At 38.3% G+C, this 21,197-nt stretch overlaps 1 protein-coding gene across 1 annotated transcript in view; it reads right to left on the bottom strand.

The window, feature by feature from the left end:
* Positions 1-8,167: 8,167 nt before the first annotated feature.
* Positions 8,168-21,197, bottom strand: part of LOC107045069 — a gene marked incomplete at its 5' end in the record, with an annotated part of 63,083 nt that continues 50,053 nt past the window's right edge. The window contains one exon of the mRNA XM_015267198.1: positions 8,168-8,454. Within this exon, the coding sequence (XP_015122684.1) occupies positions 8,248-8,454 (207 nt within the window). The remainder of the gene's footprint in view (positions 8,455-21,197) is intronic.

Here is a 21,197-nt window from a genome sequence, read left to right as displayed (position 1 = left end):
AGAGAGAGAGAGAGAGAGAGAGAGAGAGAGAGAGAGACAGAGAGAGAGAGACAGAGAGAGACAGAGAGAGACAGAGAGAGAGAGAGAGAAAATTTATAAATCGTTACCTTTTTGTCGCGATAACAATCTATACGGAAAATCAGAGCTACCTGCTACCCTAACTCTACTTCAGAGCTGCCTTAAGTTTGGAGAACTACTTAAATTGGTTACCTGTCGCGTGAATCGAATCCCTAAAATTTTTAGAATAATATTCATTATATAACTTCATTAAATAAACCAGATATTTTGCCGATATTTTCTTTCGAGTCAGTTTTGTTGAGCTAAAATTTAGTATTTTCGAGATTTTCCTACGTAAATTCGGTTAAAGATCATGATATCACCGTGGAATATTTGGTTAAGGTAATGTGCTACCTAGTGTTTCCTGTAACCCTTTTGGTTTGTCGATAGAGTGAATACATAGGTCGAGTTGAAAAGCTTGCGCTCCCTTGAGCGAGAGTGTTATGGCTTTCAGTTGGAAGGCCGCGGAGACGATTGCCCAGTCGTCGAAACGGATCGCCATTGAGTTTTTAGTTTAGTTAAGTTGCGTTTGCGTTTGAGTTTTCGTTGGTAAAGTCCTAATTCGTCTCCGAACAGTGCCTTCTGTAGATAAGCTACTTTATTCCGGTCGTAGATGGAGCGAAGACCCGCTCAGCCATCTCAGTTTCGCGTTCATTTCAAGTAATTACTGTGTTGTTCAGTTAAAATCATTAGAATCAATTATATGAAAATTCAAATTTAAATCTTTAAATATTTCGCGCACCATTGCCCCGGGAATCGATTGTTCGCATCTCCAACACTCGAGTCAGTACCGTATGGGGCCAGTCTCCCCCAGACTCCCCACCACTACTTAAGAGGCCCGAGCGGACACACGCGATAGTCGCCATTACAGTATCCACCCGGACGACCATGAGTGAGAGACTCGTAGTCGATTTAGCTCCCTGAACGAGTTCTCTTTCGAGGTAATTCGCGATATTAAACGAGCTTCAGATGGTGCTGCCACACAAAAAAATGGCGGACGTAAAATGTACCCAATTTTCCCACTCGAATGAAACATGGCGGCAATTAATGACATTATCAAATAATACAAATACGAATGTGCAATATTTAAATGTCGGAGGAAATTACTTACTGTTTCAGATGAATTAATTTTCCCACAATGTGTTGCATTTTGAAGAGCCAGCCTTGCAAGTCCATACACATTCGATCGATTTGTTGTTATTGGTTATACCAATTTGTACATTGATTTCATGAGTCGTCTCATGAATTGCTGAAGACTTGACACACCAGGCAGAGATTTTTACTCTGTTCTCAGTCTTCTTAGTGACCCCAATGTGAAATATAAAATCAGACGTGACAATTCTATCACCTTCGACACACGCTCCTTTATTTTCCGCTCTGGACACATCCCCAACATAGTTAAATATATCCTCCAGATTTAATTCCAATAATTCGCTCATATTAAGAATTATTAATAATTATACGGTTTGAAGGCCCTCACGTCACGTATACTTATAACCTAGAATAATTTATAGTTTGTTTACTAAAATATTTGAATCGGTACATTTTAGATCCGCCATTTTTGTATTTATCGGCGCCATCTGACGCTCATTTAACATCGCGAATTATCGAGGTCCCGTGACCAAAATTCCGTCGAATTCAACACTCTAGACTATGGTAAGTACTCGTGTACTTATTTAGAGGTGATTAAAAGTGAATTAGTGCGGTTTTTCGAAAAAGAAATTGGTCCACGTGGGATGGGGTCGCTACCTCTCGGAATGACGCCAACACCGATACTCATGGTTTGAAAGGTAGAAAACCCTTGAAACGAACCCAAATGCTCTCTGGAAGCTACCTGAAATTATCTAATTAAATAATTATGCTACCTGAATAAATTAAAATATNTTAGAGGTGATTAAAAGTGAATTAGTGCGGTTTTTCGAAAAAGAAATTGGTCCACGTGGGATGGGGTCGCTACCTCTCGGAATGACGCCAACACCGATACTCATGGTTTGAAAGGTAGAAAACCCTTGAAACGAACCCAAATGCTCTCTGGAAGCTACCTGAAATTATCTAATTAAATAATTATGCTACCTGAATAAATTAAAATATTAATAATGCTACCTACCATAACTTTTGGGCAAAAATTCATGCTTTATGCGTCTCGCTACGGCGATTGATGCAACTTGCTACCTGCTTCATTACTACCTACTTGCTTGCCACCTTTTCTCGCTCGCTTTACGTAATTATTCAATGCTACCTATTTTTTATATTTCTCCAACTCACAAGAGCTTTGAAAGAAAAATTAGGTTACCCGAATTGTTTTTAAGCTACCTGTTACGCGTTTTAATGCTCTCTAGCGTTCGTTGAGTTTTGGGTTCCGGTTGGGCATGGGGACGCTATCTTTTTAGTTATCTTTACTTTTATGGGTGGAATCCAGAACAATAAAATTTATCTAAGCTCTCTTGCGTTAATGAATAAGCTACCTATTATTTTAGAAATCGTTTGAGACCATAAGCTACCTATTTTCATGGATAAAACCTCCATTTCCGGGTTAGAAATGCTCCCTTCCGGTAACTCAGCCACGTGGCTGATTCAAGCTCCCTATCTCATTTTGCAACTTTTTCGGTGGATGGGATCCCCCATTTTAATGCATTACAAATGGCGTAAGAATTAAGATAACCATTAGAAAGACGCTCCAGAATTCTAAATTCGATTAATTAGCGTCGAAAATGAGAAAAATTAGTACCTTTCCCTGAGCTCTCTCCTTATTTCGCGTAGCTACCTCATCTGTTCTCTCTCGCACGTACGCTACCTTCCTATAGTCTCTCTCTCGGATTCGTGTTCCCCTCGTGGACAATACTTTGGCTTTTTTCTATCAACTTTGGATTGGGATCGCTTTTCTTTCATACTTAAAATTATTATTCATATATTTTCGAGTCTTCTAGATTTTAATGGACTTTTTTAGAATAATTGGGATTATTTCGAGTCACATCCATGTAATTTTGTATTTACAAGGGTTTACGATTTTGTATTAATCTCGGCAATAGCGAAACACGTCAGTACGATTATATTTATTATTCAATATCGACCTTACCTATCCCGTTTAGAATTCAAGACATTGGTTTATTGGGTTCTCGATCGATGATTGGCTTTGTTAATTGATGTTCTCATCCACGAATCCACGATGTTCTCTCCACGACCCGCACACTGAGCAGCCGAGTAAATCCCGCACCATCGTAATCCACATTTCTGCGTATGGTTTGTGATATGTTTCTTGTCGTTATTGGATTTTTGGGGACAATCAGTATTTAGTTTTGAGAAAATACGGTTCCGTTTGCGGTTTGTCGATTCCGCATTGCTAAAAATCGGCTGGCGCCCTAAATACACGAAGTAAGGATTGGATGAGCTGCTGATTGTTCCCGGAGTCCAATTTTAGCGTTAGGGTTTTTGGCGTTTCAGACTTGTCGGATTACGAGAACGAAGGTAGTGAGTTGGCCGTGTTTGGATAGTCGAGAATTTTGGGTTAGGGTTTATTGCGTTTTTGTTGAGGCCAAAGAAAAATCATTACAAAACCTAGAGTATGTCTCGGGATTTACTAGAGTTGGAATGAGCTCGTAACTTAGAGTTTTTCTACGTTTTCTCTGAGGTCTTGGTAAACGAACTCTCCGGCCTTATAAACGAACCATTAAATCTGGCCGACAATCACACGACCAGTATAAATGGAGTGGGAGAAGTCAGGATGGTCGTGAATAATAGATGTGAAGACCAGAAAATTAAGTTGAATAAGCCTATCACGTTTAAAATTTACGGACTAATTTACTGTCAGTTTCGAAAATTACTGACAGAGATTGTGAGGTCACATTTCGTAAGGGAGAGGCAGTAGTTAGAGATAGAAATGGTAGATCACTCAGCATAGCGGAGATACGAAGTGACTTGTATTTTGTTAAGGATGGGGCTGAGACTGTTGGGGCGGCCGATGTGACTGGAGGGTGGAAACCTGAGAACTTGTTGGAACTATGGCATTATCGACTTGGACATTTAGACGTGAGCGATTTGAAGATGATGATGAGTGAAAACATGGTACATGGTTTGATTTTCAAGCACGGTGCGGAGATGAGAAGCTGTGAGGTTGGCGAAAATTCAACGCTTCCACCGTTTGCTTTAGTCGAAGATTATCGCACGAAGACGAAGTTTTGGAAATCGTACATGCGGACGTTTGGGGTCCGATGAGATGTGCGTCTCTTTCCGGAGCTCAATTTTTTGTGGTCGACGTGGACAACAAGTTCAGATGGGTAACGGTGGATGTTTTAAAGGAGAAGTCGTAGATGTTCGAGAGTTTCAAGAAGTACAAGTCGAGAATCGAGACTTAGACTTGCAAGAAGATCAAGTTTCTGCAGTCGGACAATGGGAGAGAGCTGTGCAATCGTGCATCTGATGAGTTTGGAGTTCTGGAGGGGTATGGAATTCAACGGCGTTTGACAGCGTCACGCACTCCGAAGTAAAATGGCGTTTGCCGAACGGATGAATCGTACACGCGTAACGATGGCACGCTGTCTATTCTGACAGGGGAGTATGTCGCCTGCGCTTTGGGCTAAGGCTATTAATACGGCGGCTGACATCAGAAATCAGTACGTGAGCAGAGCGCTGACGGTTGCAACTCCTCACAGTATTTGGAAAAAGAAGATTCTGACGTTGATACACTTCAAGACGTGTAGTTACAAGGCGTTCGTATTGTGCAAAACAAAGGAAGCAAAATTCGATTCTCGAGCGGAGGAATATGTTTCCGTCGGCTATTCGACGGAGTCAAAGGTATATCGCCTCTGGAATCCTGCGAGTCGGAAGTTGATCATCAACCGAGACGTCAAGTTCATTGATTCGTTCCATTTTTCAGAAGACTTCGAGGAGTTTTGCGAGGAGAGAGAAGATGATGTGGACAGTTTACCAGGGAACACGTCGATGATACAGGTCATGACAGATTTGCCGAGAAGCTCTAGAAGTTCAAATGTTTCACAGCGTCGTAGGCCAGGTAGACCAAGAATTCTTCGTAATGGTTCCGTGGAAAGGCTGAAGAAGGTTTATGTTCATTGTGATGATGACCTTAGATGTTAAACGTGATGTCATTGACGATGATTTTGTTGATGAGTTGGCAGCACCAGCGACAGGAGCGGAGGTTAATGAGTTTGCTTTAAACTCCGCTTTGTCTGAACCTGTTACTTGGGAAGAGGCCATGAAAATGGATGACGCAGCTGCACGGCAAACTGCTCCAGAAAACGAGTTCTTATCGCTTATTTTCAATGAGAGTTGGGAACTGGTGAGTTTTCCAGCTGATCGTAAAATTATTAAAAATCAACTTGTTTTTCGTACCAAATAGGATAGGGAGCGAGAGAAAAAGAAGATTTGTTTGGTAGCGAAAGGGTGTGCTCAAATTTCTGGTATCGATTTCACGGAGACGTATTCTCCGGTGGTGAAGGCGACCTCCATTCGTCTTGTGGCTACTTTGGCCGCTGAGAGAGGCTTGGATATTGATCAAATGGATGTTCTCACCGCATATTTGAATGCATGTCTTGATGAGACAATCTATCTGGACACTCCTGTTCAGCTAGGGGAGGTACTCGAGAAGATTGTTGACGTTAAACCAGTTGGTCTCGAAGCGAAAGTGGTTGAGGATCAAAAAACGATTCAGGCTATATGCTAGTTGAAGACTATGAAGGAAGAGAAGATTGTGCCTGCTTACTGAAGCGGGTGCTCTAGGGATTGGAACAGTCAAGATTTCAGTGGTACAAGCGACTCAGGGATGTGTTGCCGAAGATGGTATTGAGTTCATCGTCATGTGATGTCTTTTTTATATCAACAATGAAAAGGAGATGTGGTTGCTTGCGATGTATGTCGATGATATACTCATCGCTTTCAACAGCCCGTGGTGGACTCAACATGTCAAGATGACGTTATCGAGATCTTTCCAAATGAAAGACCTGGGCAAATTTAAGAAGTGTCACGGAATTGAGTTTCATCGAAATGAGGATGATGATAGTTCGGGTTTGTCTCAGGCTGACTACGTGGATAAGTTAAGTATCAGAATCTTATCGAAGTATTGATGTATGTGACGATTATGACGCGACCGGACAGCGTTTTCGCGATGAGTTTCTTAAGCCAATTCAATTCGTGTTATAACTAGATACGTTGAAAGGCGGCGCAACGTGTTTTGAGCTATCTCAATGGTACTAGGAATTATCAGATTCGTTACACGGGAAGTTACAAGAGAAGTCGACGTAAATTGGGCGGCTAATCATTTGGATCGTTACTCTTTTTCAGGCTATGCTTTTATCTACGCATCAAGTTCAATCAGCTGGGAGGCTCGCAAGCAACGTATCATTGCGTTGTCTACAACGGATGCGGAATTGATAGCGATATCGGAAGCAACAGGCGAGGCGCTTTATCTTCGGAAATTACTGCAGTCGATCGGTTTGCAGTGCGACAGGATTACACTCTGGAATGACTCAGAAAGTGCTCAGAGTCGTGTTAAGAGTCCAGCAACTAACTCCAGGTCCAAGCATATGGACGTTCGGCACAACTTCGTTCGAAAGAATATCGACGAGGGCTTTCTTATGCTGGAGTACATGTCGGTTGATCGGACACCAGCCGCCGTGCTCACCAAAGGATTGACACATGTGTGTCACTTGAACTGTTCATCCTTATTGGGAATTAAAATTTTATAATTCAGTTATATGTTGCAGGTATCAGTCATTCACCAGTCTGCTTTGAAAAGGAGGTGCTGAAAAGTTGTATTAAAAGCAGTCTGGTTATCGGCTGAAATCTTTGAATTATGGCGAACCACCGGGCTTCTCTTGTCATGCGCTTCGAGCGGATGGTCGGATAAAAATGGTGAACGTATAGACTGTAAGGATATTTTTCTGGGTTATTCACCCAGGAAGAATTCAAACTACTCTTTAACCTTCTCTATCGCTCGTATGTTGGGCGCCAGTCCAACAAAAACAGGTCTCTGAGGCAAACTCGTCTACTCAGAGGACTTTTGTGGCTGCACAATGATTTGTCCAGCTGACATCAACGTGACATGGTGGAGTGGGCGAGGTTCACCAGGAGTATTTCCATCGCATCCTCACGAGCCTCTATTTCGGGCCATGCATTAGGTCTTGCGGCCTAATTACCTTATTGAATTTAATTCACCGCCATTTTGGAGGATCTTTCGATTCATACAACATGCTTTCTCTTCCCGAGTATTTCTACTCGGGAGAGTTTCAGAGTTATTTGCAAATCAGCCAGGACTTCTCAGAGCCTGAGACGTCGAGAGGCTGATCCGACCAGGGTGGAACTACGTTACCCACCTTACGGCCACCCAAACTCTCGACCACCAGTTACTGCTTCGGTCATCGCGAGTCACCATCTCCGGATAGTACTAGCTCGTCGGCGTATGGTCGGGCCGACAAGAGGATAAATCTACTCCAGGCCCACGGGCCCATACGCTTCCAAATCGTCCCGCCGAGACTGCATAATGCCGGAAACAACGAAGTCGTCCCTTCGAGTGCCGAAATAACTCCTTTTTCCCCATTGTGGCGAATGCAGGAGCATTCCCCTCCGTTCGCTACCATCAGTTATGCAGCTGGCCACGCTGGGCTACGCCCTCTGTCCCTGGCCGTATTTCAAGCCAACACCACAAATTACTCCGGAGATTCTTTCGACCTCTCCACTCGAGCGTCCGCGTTCGACTCTCCCGGAATCTTACTAGGGCCTTCTCTCCCTAGACTGCATATCTCGGCGACGGTTAGGCTGAAGGCGTAGCATTTGGGTGGAAGGCATAGCGGTTCCACCCAAAACCGCTATGCCTTCCGCCCTTCATCGGTCTATGGCTTTCTCCATCTAGTCGTGGCTCTTTCAATCGCCTCTAGATGTCTCTTCCTGTCCCTCTTATCATAAATTTAAGAGTGCAACTCTCTATTTAAGGGGATTTCAAACCGTAACGAGGAAGTCTTGTTACAAACACATGCTGATTATTCTTGCAAAATGTATTCCAAGCATATTGATGCAATCTTTATAATAAATAGTGTTAACCCGAGTGATTGAGTTTGCTGAGTTAATTTCCAAAACATACGACATACAATAAATCTGAATTTATTCTTGCAAGTAGTACCTCACCATTAATATTGAAATATCATCTAAGTATAATATGAGTTTTTGATTTTAGTAATATCGTCATCCGGCCCTTCGGTTTTTTCGCTGTCTTCTATTTTTCTTTCTCGATAATATCTCATACGCCTGTTGAATCTCCATAAATTTGTCTTGAGCAAATCGTTTCTCCTCCTCGTCGCCCTTGACTTTATCAGGATGATGTTCTTTGGATAGAGTTCGCCATCTCGTTGTAATTTCACTCTCTGAAGCCGTTGTGGATAAATCCAGTACCTGAGAAATAAGAATCAGTTAGATTTTTCATCAATTCAGTGATTTTGCTGCTGGGAGTAAAAGAGCCACGATTTTAGATTTATATGCATTGGACCCATACTATCCTATACTATCGTTTTTATCACAACGTATAAAAAGTTATTTCGTGAAGGTGGAACGCCATGCGAACTATGATATATTGATGTCAACTTTTTGCATCTTCAATCTTCAAACGTTCTCTGAGCAGTTATTCGTTCACTTGTCTGTGCACTATATTGCTCAGGCGCCTGTATAAATTATGTACTTCTCTAACGGTAATCAATTATATTCATCAATTATAAACTTTTCCACTATTTCCCAGGCAGAAATATTTGCGGGGTTTAAGAAATTGAACCTAGGGGCAAAGCTTTATTGCTAGGTAGCATTTGTTAGTCAAATTCGAGGTTACCACCACCTCCTCTGTACCGTGCATGTTGAAGCTAGCAAGTGTCTGACATTGTCGGTCTACCCAACAATGATTGATCAAACAAAATACGGCTTTGATGAGTACTTCGTTAGCGATTTGTGGCTAGTCTAATCGACAGTATTGCTATTGCTGAGTGAAAGCTTATTTGTAATCGTTGACTTCGAATAAAACAAAAATAATTTTTTTTTGTAAAAAAAACCTGCGCCAAGGAAAAGTATTGTTTGGTTCTTGATAGAAAAAAGTAACCAAAGTATTGTTCAAGAAAACTATTCTTTGGTAAAAATTTTGAAAAAATACAAATAAATAAAAAAGTAAGCCAAGTCAGGAATGTCAAATGAATTTGTCTAGACAGAAGCAGATTTTTCTAAAAAAAAATAGTTCTTAATATTAAAAGAAGTTTAAAAAATTCTCCATGCAATAAACCACCTGAAGGAACAGAAAAAACGTCCTTGGCGTGGATCAGAAGTTAGAGGATTTGATTAATAATATAGACAGTAAGTTGAAAAACTCGGTTCCAAGAACGTTGGTCCTGCTCTTCCAGATTTTTCATTTCATGCAGAATTTGCTTTCATCTTTTTTGCATTAAAAACAGTTTTTCTTGTAAAAATCTGTTTGTGCACTACTAATTTGACATTCCTGCAGGAATGACTAGGGTTGCTTTTTCATTTATTTGTATTTTTCAAAAATTTTGACTTCCCAGTAAGAACCAAATTAGCATTTCCGTGGCGCAGTTTTTTTACAAAAACATGTGTATTTGTTTGTTCAGAAGTTTTCACTAATTTTTTCAAAACAAGCAAAGAATTGTTCCGTATCATTGTTCTTTTCAATTCAACTCAGTCATTTTTTCACAAGATAATACATCCTTTCAATTGAAGGGAAACAAACAGTTCTACTCTAGATTGATTGTGTTTACTGACTTTTGATCATTTATTCAGAATTCAGTCGTAATTTGTTTCTCCTATTCAACTTTTTTCTTCAATTTATTATGGGGATTATATTTTTTTGTGCCATGGGTTGATTTCCTTTCAGGAACAAGCGATCAAAATGTTTCATTGATAGATATTTTTATAAAAATATTTGTTTTTATTTTCCTTTCGAACGGAAGCATTGCATTCGATCGATTTTTCAACTCGCTAATTTTACTTGGAAATGATGCAGAATTGTCTGAAACAGATAAATTCGAAGTTTGAGGACCATTTCTGTGTGTGATCATGTCCAGTTGGTGGTCACTTTTTCTTAAAATTGACGAATAAACGGGAAAAATTATCCCAAATAATTTGACTATTTCTCTGTTTATTGGTATAATTTGGGACTAACTTTACGCCAAAGTTCAGCTGAATCCGTCTATTAGTTTTTTGCGAAATTGCGATTTGTTTTTTTTACGCTTTTTCCCAAATATCTCGGAAAATATCGAACCGATTAAAATATTTTTTCTTTAAAATGCTCGCCGTGATGTCCTCTGTCTTAATTAATCAAAATATATATACCCATTCATACAAAGTTTTCGAGATATATCGATTTTTCTACTTTTACCTCGAAATCGTTGATCGGTCTCTAGCAGACGCAAAAATCGGAATATGAAGTTGAAATTTGTCATGAATATGCCTCTAGTAATAACAACGGTTCGTATTGAATCTGGGCTGAATTGGATAATTTGTTTCAGAGATATTCAACTTTGTATGTAAACCTAATTTCTCTAATATCTCAATAACGAGTTAACTCATTGCAATATTTTTTTCTAAATATTGGTCTTGATGTCCTTTATCTTCATGAATCAAAATGTATATACCCGTTTATATAATGTTTTGGAGATATATCGATTTTTCTATTTTTACCTCGAAATCGTTGTTCGGTCTCTAGCAGACGCAAAAATTGAAATATCAACTTGAAATTTGGCAAGGCGGTGCCTCTGATAATTACAATACTTCGTATTGAATCTGGGCTAAATCGGATAATTAGTTTTCGAGAGATTCAACTTTGTATGTAAACCTAATTTCTTCAATATCTCTGTGGCGAGTTAACTTATTGCAATATTTTTGTTTTGATGTCCTCTATCTTGATCAATCAAAATATGTATACCTGTTCATACCATGTTTTCGACATATTTCGATTATTTCGATTATCATATTTTTTACTCAAAGTCGTTGTACGGTCTTTAGCATACGTAAAAATCGAAATATCAGCTGGAAATTTGGCAGACAGCTGCTTTTGGTAATTACAACGGTTTGTTTTAAATCTAGGCTAAATCAGATAATTAGCTACAGAGATATTCAATTGTGTATGTAAGCTTAATTTCTTTAATATCTCAATACCGAGTTAACTTAGTGCAATATTTTTTTTCGAGATGTTCGTCTTTTTATCCTCTATCTTAATCAATCAAAATATATATACCTGTTCATAGAAGGTTTTCGCGATATTTGGATTTTTCTATTTTTGAATAAAAGTTGTATGATTTCTAGCTGACGTAAAAATCGAAATGTCAACATTTTTTTAGATAAATTCTGAGTTTATGGATAGAATTGTACCTTCAATAATTATCGTGAGGAAGCAACGATTGGAATAATGTTCCTGTAGAAAAATTCTCATAGAAGAAAGAAAGTTGTGAAAATTTAATTTACTAAATTAGCATTGGGCAAGAAAAAATACCACTTCCTAAGATTATGTGTGTCTGTGCGGGTGTCCAGCTGATGTGCAACTTTTAACGAATCAAAGATTTGAAGGCGTAGAAAAATTCAGAAAAGATCTCGAGTTTGTCAGATTATAGGTATTAATCAGGACTAACGCTCAGGATTAAAGCTTGATTACAGCACAATCGACTGAGTTGTTTTGATGAAATTATTGCTCATGAACTTTTTTGAAAACATCTCGAAAATTAGTCAAACGATTTCAATTTAATAAAAATTATTTTCATCACGCTATGCGTACAGTAACGTACGCGGAGCGTGCATAAAACCCCACCTCCCACACATTGTGATGAAAAATAGGGTTCGATACTCGCGGCAAAAGTGTTTTTAGACTCGTAGGATTATATCACTCGCCTTTGGCTCGTGCTATACACCTCCCACGAGCCCAAAAACACTTTCCCGTAATCGTATCGAAATATACTATTTTGTGATACCTGCCTGAAAAGTTCACTTTTCGAAACCGTTTAGTGCCCATAAAGTGCTTATTTTACGCAATTATTTTATGGTAGCATAGGTTTTCTTTAAATTTTTAGCAGAATCAAATGTTATTACGCTAAAAACCATTCGGAAGCCCACCATAAATTTATTGATCGCAAAAAAAGTATAAAAAAAATTAATGAGTGAGATGTTCACTGCCACATGCTCGCTGCTCCCTGCTTGTTTTATTTTGGAGATAGTATCAATTTTGTGCAAATAATGGCAAAAGTGTTTTCTTCTTCGTCACAGTTCATCGTAACCTAATACAAACCATCGTCCCCACGAAACTGTAAATTGAAATCACTCGAAGAAAAATCCATATTTTGGTTAAAATTAGCTTATCCACAGAAATTTAATAGTTTATCACACAATTTTCGACAAATAGCAGTTCTGCCAGAATCCAAACATAAACTATAACCTCGTAAACTATCTTCGTCTCCGAGGTCCGGATTAGTCCAGTCAATCCGGCTGATCAAAGTATGACATCGTCTACAAAAACCGGCTGGTAATGAACTACCAGCCTGTTTTACCGGCCTGAATTATCAATCGATCAATAAAAATATTCTGAACAATATAACAAAATGGTTAAGCATGATTTCACCCGGCAGGTATTCAAATTAATTAGAAACTATCGACTTTGTCGGCCCTAAAGAATAAATAATTGCCACGTGAAAAATTCCTGAATCTTTTCAACCTCAAATGATGCTCAACAATAATATGAGTTCCTGAGGCCCACCCCATTTCAGCGTGCGCAACTCAATCAAACACGCGCAATACGCAATGGGTCGAACGTACGTTACGTGCTGCCATATATATTGTTACGAATAGAATCGTTTAATCTATCCTCTTTCCCTCTAATTTAAATGAAGGAAAGTACAATAATTCTCTGATGTTCGAAAATAACTTCATGTATGATGAATTTTTGTTTTTATGTTAGATTCTGAAAAACTATCAATAAATACGCCCCTACGTTAATTCATTGAATTTTTATTAATTTAAATGTAACATTTGGTGTCAGAAGTGAAACATGAACAGTGGATATTGATAAATAAAATGGTTATTGATTACATTCAAACTTAACAATATTGAATTAAGTAAATGAGAGGTCGTTAACGTGACAGTTCTCATCAGAAGATCATGAGTGACATCTCAGATAATGATGAGGATGACCATCCTTTTGGGCCGAGACGTGATCATTACCGCCCGTTTTCGGTACCAGAAGGGAGGAATTGGAGAAATGAGATGGATGCGAGGTTTGAGATAATGCGGAGAGATCTAAGCGATAAAATGGGGGAAGGCTTCCAATAACAACGTCAAATCATTACTGAGGAATTCGTACGACATTAAGAGAATTACTTGAAATGAGGAACGACTCACAACAGTCATCGAGATCATCACATTCTACAGATAATGTTTTCAATCCTCCGAATACTCCCAGTAGACGTAGAAGTAGTAGTAGAAATAATGTGCCTGATCCACCTAATTCTCCAATACCACCTCATCCTGTAGTACCACCTACTAACTCCTTTTCTACAGGAACTGACACATTCACAAAAATTAAAACAACTACCTACGATGGTTCGATACCTTGGCCACAATAGTTGAAACATTTCGAAATCACTGCAAATAATAATAAATGGTCAATTGATTCAAGAGCTTCACAATTGGCTGGGTGTTTAAGAGGAAAAGCACTCGAAATTCTGGAATATTTAACTGATTCTGAACTGAAAGATTACTGCAAAATTACAGAAGCACTCAATGAAGAATTCGCTGATCAGCATTTTGCTCGCATGAATTATAATCAACTTGAATATCGAAAAAGAAAAGACAATGAAGATTTCGCGAATTTTGGTGAAGAAATAAAGAAATTATCACGTCTTGCTCTTCCGAGAACACCTCACAATGTACGCGACGAAGTTGCTTGGTCACACTTCATTCGAGGACTCCGAAACAACGACATCGCTTACCAATTACGATCAGAAAGAATTACGTCATTAGGTATCGCTTTAGAACGTGCAACTGAGCTCGATGCAATCAAGAAAACACTACGTCATAATTCAGATTTTTCTTCTACCGACATCGGTGGCCGAAGCGGCTAGGTGCGCACCTAGTGTGCGAAAGGTTGTGAGTTCGATTCCCCGTGGAACCGAGTTTTTCAACCGGAGGCTCCGGCGAGCGGGAGGTCGCTAATATAGTGACCGCCTGTACCGGCATGGGTTTTCTGTGGTTTCCCATGCTACTCCTATGTTCTATAGGAGTGCGAATGCGGTGCAGTGTAGAATCCACAGCCGCATGCATAGGGTTGGATAGGGCCGATTAGCCAATCAGAGGGCAGAAAGGACCGGAATATAAAAAAAAAAAAGATTTTTCTTCTGGTAATAAAAGACTATTCAATTCAAGATTTAAGGACTCAAGAGATCATCAACAGTCTTCAGGAAATCCAGACAAATTTCCTACCAATAAAAAATCGAAAATTCAGTGTTACAGCTGCAATCCGTTTGGCCATTACGCTAATGAATGTAGATCTAATCCTAATAACAACAACGAACATTGCACGATTTCTACAACACAAACATTTAAACATAACTATTATCGTCGACCATTGTCTTTCACTCGTTTATCAACAGGGCCAAACAAGGAGACTTAGAACTGTCGACGCACCTCCAACACTGAAACTTCTGCCAATAGTTTCAAATCAAATTCACAGGCTAAGACAGGAAATAATAACAATCAGCAGAAAAACTAAATAGAGTCAACACTGTGGGGGATGGATTGACTCGAGAAAAGATGTTTAATCGCTGTTATCAATTTATCATTGATAAAAAAAATGCTGGATTTGAGTTTGTCTTTAATTGGTGAAATCAACAAGTATGAGTGTTCTATGCTGATTGAGACTGCTTCTAACATCTCCATTTTGAATCCGAAATTTTATGATAAAAATTCGAATGCTTTTAAAGAAATTTACCAACCACTGAACATTCTCACCGTCGCCAAAACATCTTTCCATCATCATTCAATTCAGAATACAACTATATGCATTGGAGAAATCTCAATTAACTTGAATTTCGTTTTGGCTGATATCATGGAAGATTGCATTTTAGGAGTAGACTTCCTATACACTGTAACGTGTTATTTTTGTCTTTCGACCGTTCTGCGGTTTCATTTAAACATCCAGACGAGAAGTCACTGCGAAAGCGAAGCGAGAGTCAAAATCTAGATTTTTGTTCAACTATTTATTGAGTATTTTTTTGGTTTGTATTGAATCATTCCACTCCACCGTTCATCGGAGCACATCGGGGGATCTAGATGAATTTAGATGCTGAAATTGGGTCTCGGAGCAACGGTTCTGCAGAGTCTGGGGTGGATCTGGAGATTGAATATCCCCGCCGGTTGAGGAGTACGCAGGTTGGCCGTGTCGCGGCGCCAGCTGCTGGAGCCAGAATTGGAGAGCTCGAGCACCGAATGAATCTAGGCGAAAATAATATTTTCGGTCCATTGTTAAAGGACCCGAAACATAAATTAAGGGTTATTTATCATTATGCGGTTTGTGAGTAGTTGGAACTACAATTTTATCGCTTGGTTTTATCCCTGTGGATTTGGAGGGAAAATTAGAAATCACGTGGTTGTCCGGTGTGGATTACGGTGGAGAGAGAGTTGACGTCGTCATCACTCTCCAATCAAAAGTCTCTTCGGTGAAAGTAACAGCCAATGAGAGGGCTGGATTTTCGGCAATCGAGGAAATGTGCCATCGAGCGTGCCGAGGAGATTACTTCTCGTTTGGATGGCGAGACTGACAGTTCGCAAGTTTTTCGTGAATTATAAAAATTATTACCGTGTCCCGACGCCCGAATTCTCGTTGTCTCCGACATCTTGCTTTGACGATTTATTGGGAGACCCAACTTTTTCCGGAGAATTTGTTGCTGAGATTTCTTCAGTTCTGGTGAGCGGTGGATCTAATTAATGGTTAATTCATTGATTGTAATAGAGAGCGGGATCTCGTTAAATTAGCTTCCTTTTGGACAAACGGTTTTCGTCCATGGCGAATGACGCCATTAGATTTTTGGCTTTCGGATTTTGACGAGATCTGGTTTCTCGCTCAGCGGAGCATTATAACGGTTTCGGGAAAAATTCAGTGAACCTTTTATTTTATCAATTTACGTGTTTTCTGGAAATATTTATGTCGGAATCTTCCGATTGAAACTCAGTGTTTCAAATATTGGTTGTAAGTAGCAACTCTCGTTTCGCATTCACTTTGGAACAAATTCGGATATCCAAAGTGGAATTCTCGGGGCAATTTGTCAGCTTCAGGGAATTTTCGCATTATCGCTCTTCGTATATTACTTTATTTCTTTGATTTAGAATTTTGTCATTGCAGAACAGTGAAGGAATTATCGACGTGATTTGGAATCACAGCGTCTTTGTCGATGCTTGATTTTCGTGTTGTTGTATCGTGTAGCCGTGACCTTGCGTTAGGCAGATTCACCGGCTCTGGTAATTGTTATTAGTCTTTCTCGTGGTAATCCGAATCGCGTCGTTTGAGAATCAGACTACAATTTTGAATTATTTTTCTCGCAACAGTTTTCGTTGTTCTTCGTATCGATTCCTTTGTCGTGACATTAGACCTTGCAGTAACCCGGTTAGTTACTTTATTTTTTTTTACTTCTTGATAGATTTTCCCATTTATTGACTTTCTTGACATTATCTTTGACTAGCATTTTATTAATTGACGGTTGACGTTGAGGGAACTGATTTTATATCGAGTCATTCGATCGGTGTATGAATTTTGTGATTTTCTGATTGTGATTTAGAGCATAACGGAAAGAGAAATAATCCGAAAATAACGGGGTTTAATTAATTAGATAACCGATTCACATTTTGATACTGGAATTTTCTGGAAATTGATTAAATAATATTTCTCCCCGAAAGTCTGAATCTTCTTATCATTTATTAGTAATAAGGAACCCAGTCATTTCAGGGTAATTTTTATTGAGAGCGGATTTTGTGGAACCCAGCCGCCTCCGCGGTTGATCTGAGCTGTCGGCGATCGCTCTCTCATCGTTGTTTGTTTTATCGCTCGTTTGATTTCGTTTTCGATTTTGGTGAACGTTTCATACGTTCTGGCGCCCAACCTTTGGTTTGTCGTTTGGGTCGCTGAGGGCTGCGTATCTATTACCTTCCGCAGAGTTAAGAAATACGTCACAACACATCTGGACTCTTAAAAAATGTGGAAGATACTCTGAAGACGAAATTCGGAATTCAAACGAGAAAAAAAATCGTTTCGGTACGCGAGGTAACATTCCAATCAACCACGACACTTCACATCAAACTCCCTGAATTTTTATCTCAATTATTTGAAAAATCAAAAAAACTTCTGAGCCTTATTCAACAGTCTACCTTGGAAAAATTCTTAATTCAATTTCGAAAGGTTTTCTCAAAAAGTGAGAACGATTTGGGATATTGTTAAGAAATCCAACATGAAATTATCATCGAAAATTCCCAACCAATTAAGCAAGCTCCAAGGAGAGTACCATTACAGTTTCGAGACAAAATTCATGATTTGATTGATCCAATGATTAAAAACAAAATTATCGAACCAAGCAACGGTTCATGGGCATCTCCAATAACTCTCGCTCCAAATAAAGATAATTCAATCAGATTTTACGTGGATTATCGTAAAGTTAATTATGTAAACAAGAAAAATGCTCCCGTACCAAGAATTGATGCCATTTTTGATGCTACAGCTGGATCAAAAGGGTTTTCAACCATTGATTTGAAGAGTGGATATTGGCAGATTGAACTGACAAGGAACCCTAGGTAGGTGTCCGCCTCCGATTTTGATGAAACTTATATATGTTATAGAGGAGTCAAAACTAAGGTCCACGTATTTTTTATTATCGGCTAATACGTGGATTTTGGGGGCAAAACTGTCCTCTGAAGTAGGCCACTTCTCAGGTTATTTTGTCGTTTGCGTATATAAAAAGAATACTCAGACAAATATTTTGCCATGTAAAAAGAAGCTTATGATGAATGATGAATATGGGACATTCCTTGTCAATTCAGCCACAACGGATTTTTTTTGTCTGGGAAAAATCATTGAGTAGGTGCATTGTGAACTACTACATATAGCTAGTGATCATGCAAAATTTCATTGCCCTGCCACTTTTTGTTTCTGAAATAATCATTACGAAACTTGAAATTTGCACAAAATCATTATTTCTGAATGCAGCATCCGATTTTGATAAATAAAAAAAGAAAATTTTGGTTTTTTCTCGTACTTCAAGATAAAAAATATTTCAGAGCCGTCAAGAAGCTCCTAGACTGGTTTTTCGAGAATTTTTCACGTTTTCATTTTTTTTTTTCACTCTACGGACGCTCGATATTTGATCGAAATATTTTTTTTATGATACAGGATGTTTTTATATGATATGAAAAAAATACGCGATAATGGAAAAGCGAAGCAATGCACCGGAAAAAATTTTGCTTCGAAATTTTTACGTTTATCTGTCGTTTAGGAGAGTTGCATTATTGTTACTGAAAAAGGGGTTTGTCAATAGACATGTTCTGCTCTGCTGGATAGAATAGACTATTGATACGACTATAAATCTTTTCTCAACAACTCACTGTGCTTTCCACTAACGAAAAGTATGGGAAAAAAACAATTTTTATTCTTCTATAACGACAACATTTTATAATTTCACATTTTTACATTTTTACAATATGGAGAAATTCTCCACTCTCTTCGACGACAAGTTCCAACATGCACTGATGAATTATTTACATCACGATTACTGTCTTCTGCGGGTTTTTCGTTTTGTTGTAGTTGTTCGTTTTTGCTTTTGGAAAACCTCCTCGTTAGCCGAAGCCGAATATCGTTTAATTAACAATTGCTCTCCCGGTATCGGAATAAAACAAGGGTGCTTTTGAATGGCTGGAATAGCTTTGGCACTATCAAATCTCTCTCTCAACTCAGTTTTGATATTCTCGTGTTCTGCCTTGGTGAAAAAAAACATCAATTCCTTCAAAATTCTCTTTTGACCATCGAAACAAAGCATCTGGCATGAGGATTGGTGCACCATTAGACATGCTCAAAAAAGGTACTATTTTAAGTTTCGTCTGTGACATATTTGAAAATACTAGTTTAAGGCATGATAGAGCGATGTCCATTTATTCAAATTTTTAAAACAATTCTATCAGGCAGCAACTTCATTCCAAAAGTTCATGAAAATCTTTGACCTACTGGCAGTTTAGTGCTGAGTAGCTTGGTGAGAAGTCGGATGGCATTACGACAGTGTTACTGAACGGCTCAAAAAAAAAAAGACCTAAGACCCAAGTGCGTCCTGCCTACATCATAAACTCCAGGTATACGGTAGCCCTCTTTCCCAATAACGAAAACTGTATATTTGAAAATATTTTCGTTTTCGAGAATGTTTTTCGTTTCTCACATTTTTTGCATGTTTTTTTACTGGAATGAGAGAAATTACAAATTTCTGGAAATATCATTTCCTTTTTCATCAGACACCCATAACCGGTTGAAAAATTCACTAAATTATACGGTTCTTCGAATTATTTCTGTTTATAAATGTTTTTTCCAGAAAAAATCAGAAAATTTTCCAATGTCGAGTTCAATGGAAATTTTCAGTTTTTTGAGAAAAACTGAAGAACTTCGGCGTCGCCATCAATTTTTTTTTTTAGAAAAAGAAAAAAACTAATTTTCATTCTCGATTTTGATCATCTATTCATTTTGTCATGAAAACGAAATGATTCAACTGATGATGTTGAACAAAATTATATTGGACGATGATGGGAACGTCAAAGTAGAGACAAATGAACAGTATTAACACTGAAATTCTCATTATCAATCATTAGGTTGGATTATCAATCAAGTGCAAAATATTACAACATTGATTATGTTATGAAACCAAGTTTTCAAGATGAAATGAATAAATGATCGAGAAAGGTAAGAAAATATGATTTTTAATAATAATTTCAGAAGAAAATTTATTCGAAATAAATCCTTCTTAGAATTCCAAATTCTGAATTCGTAGGCCATTTACCGGGATTTAATGCCAAGGACTAAATTAGGTAATTTATGAGGTATAAAACAGACATGCCTTCATCTCTTTGAGGCAACAGGGGCGGGGAGGGGGTGGGGGAGGGGGGGTTGCTATTTCTCGAATTCTGTAAATTTTCAGATTGCATACCGTCTGCCAAAACCCTTGTCCTCACTAAAGGTCAGTCGANAAAAAGAAAATTATCTTTTCGTTTTTCGGTGATTTATTGAGTGAAAAAACGTGATTTTAACGCGATTTACCAAAAAAAACGTTATAAATTCCGATTTGACCAGGTTACCCAACTTTTTTTTTCAATTTTCTTTCTTCATCTTTGAACACATAAAAATACCAATAAACATCCCGCTGATCCACCCTGCGCTTCCAAAGATTAGTCAAGATGTCGAATAAAAACTAATATTATTGTGCCGTTAATGTTATTTTTTATTCGATATCTCGAACCATTTTTGGGAGCGCAAAGTGGATTAGCGGAATTTACATTGGTATTTCCATAATATCGAAGTTGAAAGAAGAAAATTGGATAAAAATCTTGGGTAACCTGGTCAAATTGCAATTTGTAACGTTTTTTGGGGTAAATCGCGTTAAAATCGCGTTTTGTCACTGGGTAAATCGCGGAAAAACCAAAAGATAACTTTCTTTTTGAAAATTTCAGACTTTTTTGATCGAAAACCAATCGAGAATTTTTCTCAAGTTTTTATTCCCCACGTTTCAAATCAAACCGAACAATTAAAAAATTTCATTTTTTCAAAATAAAAAAAAATTCATATCTCAGTCGCAGGACGAGATAAAGGGCTCAAACTTCATGAATACTTCCATTTCGATTGATAGAATGAAAAGAAATTAACAAATGACAATCGAAAATTTCGGGACCAAATTTCAGTTCGATATTTTGTGGAATTATCCCTATACAAAAATGCGTTCATTGAATTTCGAGCCATTTTTCATGTTTTTGGAAAGGAAGAATCCGAATTCGTTGGTATTTTTTAGCGAACATTTTGCTTACACGGATTATCGAGACTTTCAAATTAAACTTCAATTTTCCCGGGAGCTGTAGAAATTTTGTCTTTT

Source organism: Diachasma alloeum, unplaced genomic scaffold (genome assembly GCF_001412515.2).
Source record: "Diachasma alloeum isolate Michigan unplaced genomic scaffold, Dall2.0 Dall_scaffold_00870, whole genome shotgun sequence".
Taxonomy (NCBI): Eukaryota; Metazoa; Arthropoda; class Insecta; order Hymenoptera; family Braconidae; genus Diachasma; species Diachasma alloeum.
The sequence above is the reverse complement of the archived record's forward strand: the minus strand, read 5'-3'. Positions and strand labels throughout refer to the sequence as shown.